This window comes from Coffea arabica, chromosome 2c (assembly GCF_036785885.1).
Source record: "Coffea arabica cultivar ET-39 chromosome 2c, Coffea Arabica ET-39 HiFi, whole genome shotgun sequence".
NCBI classification, from domain to species: Eukaryota; Viridiplantae; Streptophyta; class Magnoliopsida; order Gentianales; family Rubiaceae; genus Coffea; species Coffea arabica.
The window spans coordinates 65,454,225-65,464,611 of NC_092312.1; the positions used below are offsets into that span (position 1 = coordinate 65,454,225).

Here is a 10,387-nt window from a genome sequence, read left to right on the forward strand (position 1 = left end):
AAATATGTTATTCTCATCTTACAGATTTACACGGTATTTGGGCTTACTTTTTAAAAAAAAAAAAAAAATTCATACTATTATTAATGCAAACCAAAAAAAAAAAAAGCAGGTTGCCCCTCGTATTAGTACATTAATATTTACTAAAATTGGCAAAAATATATGAGCCTAGTAATTTTTTTATCTATTTAGTGAAAAAGTATGTCCTACCAAGGGTGCAAATTCCCAAAATTAATAGTTCCCAAATTGAAAATGAAAAAGGACATTTGATACATTGATGGGAAAGAGAGAAATTCTTGCAAGTTCTTTAGTAGGAAACTTGGTAGCTTTCCCGAGCCTTCTTGTCTCGTGAGATTCACCTTGAATGAAAGTAATTAAAGAAAGTTAAAAGAGTACTTTTAATGCGGAAGAAAAATACTTAGATTAAAGTTTGTCCTAAAGAAACTGAGGGCCTGTTTGGAAACCAAGTTTTTAAGCAAGTTTTTTACATAATAGTTTTTTAACAACTTTTGCTACAAGAACCCCAAAAAACTTATTTAAAGTTTTTAACCTACACACTTCAAAAATACACAAAAAACTTTCCCTTCAACTTTTCTTCTTTTTCCTCCCCCACCCAGCCCACCATATCCTCCGCCGCCGGCCACCACCTCCACCACCGCTTCCGGCGTCGGTCACTATTCTGGCCACCAGTTCCGACCTTCCTCTTTTTTTTTTTCTTTTTCCCTCTCTCCCTCTCCCCTCCCCTTTTTACCGATCTGTTGGTGCCCTTCTGAAAAATTTTTCCTTTTTTTCTCCCTTCCCCCTCCCCTCTTCGCCTCTGCCTCTCCTACCAGCCTTCCCCTCCCCCTTTGACTGATCTAGTTGCGCGACCAGATCGCAAAAAAGGAGAAGGGAAGGGGAGGGGCGGCAGGGGAAGGAAAGGGAGAGGGGAGATGGGAAGGGGAGGGGCCCGACCAAATCGTGTCGCGAAGGGGGAAAGGGAGGGTGGCGGGGAAGGGGAGGAGAGGGGAAGGGAAGGGCGGCGAGGAAAGGAAAGGGAGAGGGAGGGGCGCGACCAGATCGCGTCACGAAGAGGGAGAGGGAGGGTGGCGGGGGAGGGGAGGTAAGGGAGGGGCGGCAGGGGAAGGAAGAGGAAGGGGAGAGAAAGAGGGAGGGATGGTGGGGAAGGAAGAGGGAGGGGTGGCGGGGGAGGGAGAGGGGAAGAGAAAAAAAGCAAAGAAAAAAAAAGGAGGGGTGGTGGGGGAAGGAAGGGGAAGGGGAAGGGGAGAGGGAGAGGGAGAGGGAGAAGTGAGATGGTGGGGGAGGGAGAGGGAGGGTGGCTGCCATGGAAGAGAAAAAAAGCAAAAAAAAAAAAAAAAAAAGACAGAAAGAAAGTTGTTGCCATGGAAGTCTCGGGAGAGGGAACAGGGGAGGGAGAAGAAGCGGGAAGGGAGGAAGGAAAAGAAAAAGGAAAGAGAGAAAAAAAAAGAAAAAAGAAAAAGAAAGAAAGAAAATGAAAAGGAAAAAACTTTTTATCTTACAAAAGTTTTTCTACAATTTCTATAATGATCTATAGTAAAGTTTTATACAAACACCTAAAAAATTCACCTTCCAAACAGGCCCTGAAATTGATTATAAAGCAAACGATTATCTATTGTCAGCTGGTAATTTTTTTTTTCAATGCATCAAGATCTACGTGCATGTAAGAGAATCAGGTAAACAAAGATAAATGTCAAATCTAAATGTCATGAGAATTAATAGATGTCATACGTTGAATAAGTTGAAGATCAGACAATCATCAAATGAATAACGTATGAGAGCATCAAGAAAATCTGCTCCGAATGTACCACAATCCTGTCTCCTCCTCTCGCTAACAAAATTCCCCCATAGAGCTTTACTTCTTTCCTCATAATCCTTTGTTGTTTGCTTAGTCCGAAAATCCAATGCTCCAAATATAGAATATATGTCTCCTACCCCAGGCACAATGTAGTGGGACCAATCCGCAGGAGCCACGTGTCAACTCGGGCATGGTGACCTGTCAGTTCGGACAGGCCAGTTCAAACAGAAGGGATGCCAGTTCGCGCATGGCCGCCACCTCTTGATAAGAGTATATTTTACATATTTTTAGTGTGCTTTATTAATTAGTTTTGGTGTATTTTATTTAGTTTTATAAATAATTAACTAAGATTCTAGTGAAAATATGCATTTTGTGGTTAAAATGTGAAAAATTCATTTTTATGGATTTTTATAGTAAAAATTTCATATTTTATAGGTTTAATGATTCAATCATCAAATGAAGTGCATTGAGAAGATATTTGGATGATTGAAGATGGATTAAAGTGGTGAAAATAAAATATGAAGTGTAAAAGGAGAAATGCAATTTGAATCAAGAAAAGTCAGCTTTGACAACTCTGACACGTTTTGGTATGTTAAGTGTATCTGGAGCTACACACATTGGATTGAGGTGATCTTTATACCATTTTGAAGCTAAGAGACGTATCTACATTTGGTATGAGACATCAAAGTCCAATTCAGCGGTTTTCATAGTCCAAAAGTTGAAATACCAAAATTCAACTCAGCTGTCCAAAGTTGAAAACAGAGCTCTAACTAGTCTTTGGTATTTTGGTCATATCGTGGTCTAGAGAGCTCCAAATTGGATGATTCTAAGGCATTGGACAGCTATTGCAATGAACTACAACTTCTATGTTTTGCACAAGAGCCAATTCAGCCGCCATCATAGAGAAAATAGCAGTTGAAGTAGCCAGATTTTGGTCAAAAATAGCTACTCTCCACTGGTACAACCTGTTTTCTCCTTCAATAATTCACAGCTATGGATGAACGCATGACAACCAATTAGTAGCTGTAAAAGGGATATTTCAAGCCTCATTTCCTGACTGCATTCATCTATATATAGCCGTGGACTTGAAAGATTCAAAATAACTTTGCAAGGCTAGGAAAACTCACTAAAAATGTAGTGTTTACTAGTTTTTCTTAGTTCATTAGTATAGTATAGGTAGAGCAGTTTATCTTTCTTGTATTTGTAGTTAGATTTGGAGAAAGGTTGGAGGAGCAAAGATGGAGAGTTTGAAACTCATATGATAATGGTGACTTCTCACCTATCACTTTTTCTTTTGTATTTGAATTCATGTTTAACTATAATACAAGTTTGGTGTTTGTTTTTATCATGTTTGGTTAAAGTTTATGCCTAGAGTATGGATGAACTTTCTACATCTTGTTTATGATTTTTACTTGGTTATTTGATAATATTATTTTGATCAAGTTATTTATCATTTTACTTTTCTAATCATGATTAACCGCCCATTAATTGTGATTATCTAAAGGTGTTAAGTTTGCAATGAGAATTGGAATTTAACACTAGTTCAAGGAAATGATAAACTTAGGGAGTACACTTACGAGAGTAGATATGCACATGTGTGGCTTAAGTGACTTGTTCATGTAATTTCATATAATAAATGAACTTGTAGTTAATATCATAACCACGAGAGTACGTATGGCTTAATTACAAGTATAGTTGATTCACTACGAGAGTAGGTTTCACATACATAAGGAAATTATGCCATAACTAGCCAAGATAATAACATTCACTTAACCGGTATTCTCATTTGCAAGAGTAGTAAGAATTCCATACCTCTAGGAGTTTTCTAGTGTTAATTTTATTACTTTTACTTCATGCTTATAGTCTAAATAATAAACGAGTTCGAAAAACACCGGTAATTGCAATCTTCTCTGTGGGATCGACCCTTAATACCCTATACTCGCTCATGATTCGTATACTTGCGATAAATCGCATGTGGGGTATTTAGAAGTTTATAAATGTAAAACTTGATTGTGAATGAGCTAATTGTATACGTATACCCTGTGCACGTCACCTCCCAGCTGGATGGGTCTAGCGGGTCGCGGCCCTCGAACCTTTCGGGACTAGCAGACGGAGCCCTAGGAAAACTCCCTCTCTATTAGGACTCGTACTCCTATAAGGAAACTACTGTCAAGAACTCTATAAATACAACACGGTGGGACAAGACAAGGTACACCTTTTCTATAGTAATCACTATTGTTGCTATACGTTAGCTACTACTGACTTGATCATCGGAGTCACAGCGGGGAGCTAGCCCCGCTGCTCATCCCTTTACAGGTCAGTTCGCTAGCCTCGCTTGTGCACCAGTTCGCTCACAAGCAGTTCGCTGAGCTCGCTGCTGCTCAGTTCGGAATGCGCTCTCGGCAGTCGCATCAATTGGTGCCATTTGTGGGAATGAAATTCTTCTCTTGTGAAGACATGCCGAGGACTAGATCTCAGAGGAACGCTAACGAATCCAAGGGGAACGAGCGGAGCAGTCTCCAAAATCCCCGTCAAAGTCTAACTCCTGGGGATGAGAGAATGGAGCTCTCGCGAATCCCTCCTGGATAATTGGTGGAAGTGGTGGCGGAAAACCTGCCTACTTTTGAGGCAATCGTGAACTACCTGAAGGGGTAAATTAAGGACCATCGTGACCAGGAGCCCAAGGCACGGAAGACGGATGGAATCGTGCCGTTAGAATTTAGAACGGGAATCCGACAGAGGTGGGCGCGGAAGGAGCTTACGTGTGAACAGATCGAGGTTTTGGAGCCCTCTCACAGGAACTCCCAAACAGAGCACCTTGAGCCTTTCCAGGGGTTTCCACGGAGAGAGCACTCTCCAAGGAGAGAGGAATACCCGATACAGGACGAACTGGATCTGTTAATAGATTCGGAGGCGGACAAATATACCACCTCCCCCTTCGTGCCAGACATTGAGAACTGCCTGCTGCCCGCTAAATTCAAAATACCCAGCATGAAATCCTATGACGCGGCCATGGATCCGAAGGATCATCTATTCGCATTCTTGACACAAATGCGCCTAAAAACAGCCGCTGATGCGATCAGATGCAAGACATTTCCAATGTTCCTGGAAGGAAAGACGCGCCAGTGGTTCCAGGGACTACCCTCCAGGTCAATTCGGTCTTTTAGCCAACTCGCGCGACTGTTTGCAACCCAATTCGTTTCGTCGTGAGCCTATTCCAAGAGCACTTCTCACCTGGTAACCATCCACCAAAAGCCCGAGGAGTTGCTGCACGAATATATGGTACGATTCAATAACAAGTCCCTCCAAGTCCGGGATCGGGACGATAAGGTCGTCATGGCCGCTTTCATCAACGGACTGCGCAAGCAAAAACTATATACCGAGTTCGTGGAGAAACCTCCCAAGTCAGTTCAGAAGATGGTTGATCGAACTCACGAGAAAACTAATGCAGAGGAAGCTAATCGCCTGAAGAACGAGCAGGAAAGACTAAGAGATGATAGGTGCAAAAACAACGCAGACTAGGGGGATGCACGACCTGATCAGGCACAAAGGAATACCTTCGACCGCCAACCTAGAGTGGGCCCTTTGAGAGGAAGAGGGCCTGGACCTCTCTCACAGCGCCTAGTGCTCAGGTCCTCGCAGTGATGGAACAGAAAGGCCTTTCTCGACCCCCCGACAATTGGTTAGCAATAAGAGCAGCCGAGATCAACACTTGTATTGCGCTTACCATCTTGATGTGGGGTATGACACCAAGAACTGTCATCACCTCAAGAAGGATATCGAAGAGCAGATCAAACGAGGGCACTAGAAACAGTTCATTTGGAACGGACAAATTGACCAGAGTCAAGTGGAGTACAAGCGAGAATGTACGAACTACTCACGGAACCGATCTCGGGGTCCTCGGGATCGAACTCCCGAACAAGAAGGGCAGAACCTAGCAGGAGTGATCAACACCATTGCAGGAGGACCAGTCGGAGGAGACAGTCATGCAACTCGGCGGAGCAACCGCCCACCTCCTAGCGGTGAGAGCTCGAATAAACGATTGAAAATGTACGAAGAGATCATTTACAGGCCTGAAGATGCAGTACCACTTGCTTCCAATAATCATGAGTCAATCGTGATAGAAGTTATAACATGCAACTACAAAATCAAGAAGGTGTACATAGACAATGGAAGCGCCATTGACGTGCTATACTACAAGACCTTCAAAGAATTATAACTGGAAAACAAGCAGCTCATCGCAGTCTGAACTCCCTTGATTGGTTTCGCAGGTCCGCTTGTAAGACATGAAGGAATGATAAATCTTATGGTCACGATGGGGGGGTCGCTGATGTGCCAAACTGTTCCAATCAATTTCACGGTGGTGAAGGAGCTATCATCGTACAACATGATCTTGGGACGGCCTACCCTAAATGCACTCCGAGTTGTCTGGTCAACTCTGTATCTTAACAGGAGTAGCTAAGGTGTTAGGGGATCCAGAAGTAGCCCAGGCCTGCTACATTACAACTCTCAATGGCAAGAAGAAACTGGTAGCTCAAGCGGCCTACTTAGAGGTTTGAGAGCCAGCAGAGAAGAAAGAAAGACTGGAAACGGATGAGGGGCTGCTCGAACTGCCGGTCAGCAAGGAGAGGCTCGATTGTGTGGTCAAAATCGGCTCATGCCTGAGCAAACTAACCCGGAGGGCACTAGAATCCTTTCTAGAGGAATATGTAAAGATCTTCGTCTGGAGTGCGGACGACATGCCCGGGATTTCGCCCGAATTGGCAGTTCACAAGCTACACGTAGATTCCAGTGTCCAACCTGTAAAGCAGAAAAAGAGGAACTTTGCGCCCGAGCAGAATAAGGTCGTCAAGGAAGAGGTAGGCAAGCTGCTAGAGGCCAAGATCGTGAAGGAGGTCTACTACCCGACCTGGCTGGCCAACTCTGTGCTGATCAAAAAAGACGACAAGGCCTGAAAAATATGCGTAGACTTCACCGATCTGAATAAAACTTGCCCAAATGATTGCTACCCTCTTCCCCAAATAGACTTGCTCATGGACTCGACTACTGGATACGAGATTTTCTGTTTCTTGGATGCTTTCAAAGGGTACCACCAGATAGTCATAGATGAAGATGATCAAGAGAATACCTATTTTATCACTGAGTATGGCATATACTGCTATGTCACTATGCCGTTTGGGCTAAAGAAAGCAGGCACGACCTACCAAAGGCTGGTCAACAAGTTGTTCAAAGATCAAATCGGCCGAAATATGGAGGTCTACATGGACGACATGCTGGTAAAAAATCGAACTCAGGAGCAGTTCATCACGGACTTTAGAGAAATCTTCGACGTCCTTCGAAGATCACGAATGCGATTGAACCCTAAAAAATGCACTTTTGAGATCAGGTCGAGCAAATTCTTAGGATACATGATATCCAAAAACAGAGTAAGGGTCAACCCTGACAAGGTTAAAGCTATTATGGATATGGCTCCTTCTCAAAACATTAAGGAAGTGCAATAAGTTGGAAGGATGGCGGTCTTGAGCAAGGTCCTATCGAAATCAGTAGAGGCACTGAGAAAAGGTCTCCAGTTCGAGTGGACCTCTGAGTGCCAAAAAGCATTCGACGAACTGAAGGCACGCATCGTCAAATTGCCGACTTTGACTTCTCCCGGACAGGGTGAAACCCTGTTAGTCTATCTATCGGTGAGAGAAAAGGCAATCAGCGTGGTGTTAATTCGAGAAAAAAACAAGGTCCAGAAGCCGGTGTACTATGTCAGTCGAGCCCTACAAGGGGCAGAGGCCAGGTATTCGTGAAACGATATGTCCTAACATTAGTTCACGCAGTACGAAAACTCAGTTCATATTTTCAGGCTCACCCCATCGTAGTGGTGACCAACCAGCCCTTGAAGCAGATCTTGTCCAAATCAAACATGTCAAGGAGGATGGTTATATGGGCTATGGAATTGTCTGAGTATGACCTGGGTTACCAGCCTCGGATGGCCATCAGGGCCCATGCGCTGGCTGACTTCATAGCGGAAGGAGTTTCCTTCGAATTACAAGGGGCTGAACAGACAACGGGACGAACTGAAGCCAGAGAGGCCAAGGTCGAGCAGGCCAGAGAGGTCGAGGCCGAACAAACCCAAGAGAATGCCGAGGCCGAATAGGTCAAAGAGCCTACCGAGCAGGCCGAGGCCGAAAATGCTAAAGAGGCTACCTTGCAGGCCAAGGCCGAACTGGCCAAAAAGGCTGCCGAACAGGCAATCCCTACCTGGACATTATATATCGATGGAGTTTCAAACAAAGAAGGATGTGGAGTCGGGCTCCTTCTAATCAGCCCCACCGGAGAAAAACTGGCTTATGCCCTGAGGTTCGACTTTAGAGCCTCCAATAACGAGTCTGAATATGAGGCTCTGATCACGAGGATAGAGGTAGCCCGAAAATTGGGGGCTGAATTGCTAAAGGTCCATAGTGACTCGCAGCTGAAAGTGAACCATGTTTTGGAAAAATACGAGATCAAAAAAGAGCCACTGAAGAAGCACGTTGCCAAGACGCATGAACTGAGGAGTCTGTTCAATCAGTTCACACTCGAACAGGTCCCTCGGAGTCGGAACAAAAGAGCCGACGCCCTTTCCAAGTTGGTCTCTACTTCATTTGGCACGCTGAACAAAGAAATATTGGTAGATGTCGTAAAAAGGCGAGCGTATGAACAGCTGGAGAGTGCAGTGATTCAAGTGATGAACTCATGGATAGATCCTATTATGCGGTACTTAGCCAACGGAGAGCTCCCCTCAAGCAAAATAGAGACTCGAAAAGTCCTTCTCAAGTCGTAGAGGTATGTGCTCACGGACGGAGTACTATATAAAAAATTCTATTTACGTCCGTGGCTGAAGTGTGTGATGCCGGAAGAGGGGGGCTACATTCTGCGTGAACTGCACGAAGGTATATGCAGGAATCACGTTGGCCCGATGAAGAAGGGAATGCTATCCCGGCATTATTGGCCTACCATCTTCCGGGATTCGATCGAATTGGTGGCAAGGTGCAGGTCATGCCAACTGCACGCACCAGTTCATCACGCCCCAATTCAGGAGATAGTCCCTCTTTAGAACCTGTGGTTGTTCTTCCAATGAAAAATTGACCTGTTCGGTCCGTTTCTCCGAGCTCCAGGAGGTTATGAGTATCTGGTGGTGGCAATAAACTACTTCACGAAATGAGTGGAAGCAGAACCGCTCAACACCATCAATAGCAGGTCGGTCCAGAAGTTGTTCTGGAGGAATATAGTCTGTCAATTTGGTATACCACGAGCACTAGTTTCTGACAATGGCCGGCAATTCGTCGATAATTCTTTTCAAGGATGGTGCTCCGAGTTCGAGATTCGGCAATACTTCACTTTCATGGGACATCTTCAAGCTATAGTCAAGCAGAAAACATCAACCGAACTATACTGCACGGCTTGAAAACTTGAATAGAGTCTGCCCGAACTGGATGGATGGATGAACTGCCTACCATAGTTTGGGCTTACTGAACTACCCCCCGAACTGCCACTCAAGAAACTCCGTTTGTCTTAACTTATGGAGCAGAAGCAGTAATCCGGTAGAAATTGGAGTGCCATCGGGCAGGGTGTAGAATTTTGCAGTCCAAGGTAACAAGGATGAGATGCGGCTCAACTAGGACCTACTCGAACAGAAGAGAGAAGAAGCAACCATAAGAATGGCTAAGTACAGAGGGTAGGTGATGCGGCACTATAACGCCAGGGTAAGACATATTTCCTTCAAAGCATGGGATCTGCTCCTACGAAAAAACTCAGTAAGTCAGGTATTGGGTACGAGTAAGTTGGATCCAAACTGAGAAGGCCTCTATGTGGTGAAGGAGGCAGATCGCCCGAGGTACTGTAAGTTAGCTCATCTCAATGGGGAGGAAGTCTCGCGTACATGGCATAATTCAAATTTAATGATATTTCATTAAAACTCGTTTACTCTGTCCATGCATGACCTAAGTTGTTGTGCGTAGTTCTGAACAAGTCAGAATTTAATTTGCACAAACGTATTCAGTTGAGTTTGAATTATTTTGCACAATTTAGAATCAGTTCGCGCGTGTTCGATCTTGCATGGATCTGGACTTTATGTGTGAGCTATTTTTATATAACTTTGAAGTCAGTTCGCGCGAGTGAGGGGTCTGTTCGCACAAATGTATTCATACAAGTACTATAAGAAATCTATGAAATTTTGCCAAGTGTTAGACAAAATACTGATTCATTCAAATGACAATTTACAAAGAGATGAGTTCATACAAAAAGCAAACTGGTTCTACTCAATTTGGTCCTACTCCCTATGCTAAGCCCTATCTAATTCTCCTCCTGGTGCTCTTGCTCCGGCTCAGGGGAAGTCGTAAGCCAGACTGCTCCCGTGCGCATATCCCTCCACAAGCAGATCAACCGGCTCCAGCGCGTGGTGGTTGTAGTTGGACCATCTGCTGAGGTAGAAGCCCGGCAAGTTCAGGGCTTGCGTGTACCCGATCTACAGGGCGGGGCCATTCAGGAGAGCCAGATCGTTCAAGAAGCCCTCTGACCTCTTAAACTCCTGAACACCCAGCTGGC

General features: G+C 44.4%; 1 protein-coding gene across 1 annotated transcript; it reads left to right on the forward strand.

The window, feature by feature from the left end:
• The first annotated feature begins 7,323 nt into the window (after positions 1-7,323).
• LOC140035741 (uncharacterized) lies at positions 7,324-8,929 on the forward strand. The gene is made up of 4 exons (XM_072077101.1): positions 7,324-7,566; positions 7,665-7,898; positions 8,016-8,525; positions 8,744-8,929. Exons 1-4 carry the CDS (start codon positions 7,324-7,326, stop codon positions 8,927-8,929), a joined length of 1,173 nt encoding a protein of 390 aa, XP_071933202.1.
• The last annotated feature ends 1,458 nt before the right edge of the window (positions 8,930-10,387 follow it).

Excerpts from the sequence above, each read along its gene's own strand:
- LOC140035741 (XM_072077101.1), top strand. The coding sequence starts at position 7,324 with ATGGCGGTCTTGAGCAAGGTCCTATCGAAATCAGTAGAGGCACTGAGA. Across the intron at positions 7,567-7,664 it reads TCCAGAAGCCGGTGTACTAT|GCTCACCCCATCGTAGTGGT; the intron begins GTCAGTCGAGCC and ends TCATATTTTCAG. Across the intron at positions 8,526-8,743 it reads TGGAGAGTGCAGTGATTCAA|GAATCACGTTGGCCCGATGA; the intron begins GTGATGAACTCA and ends AGGTATATGCAG.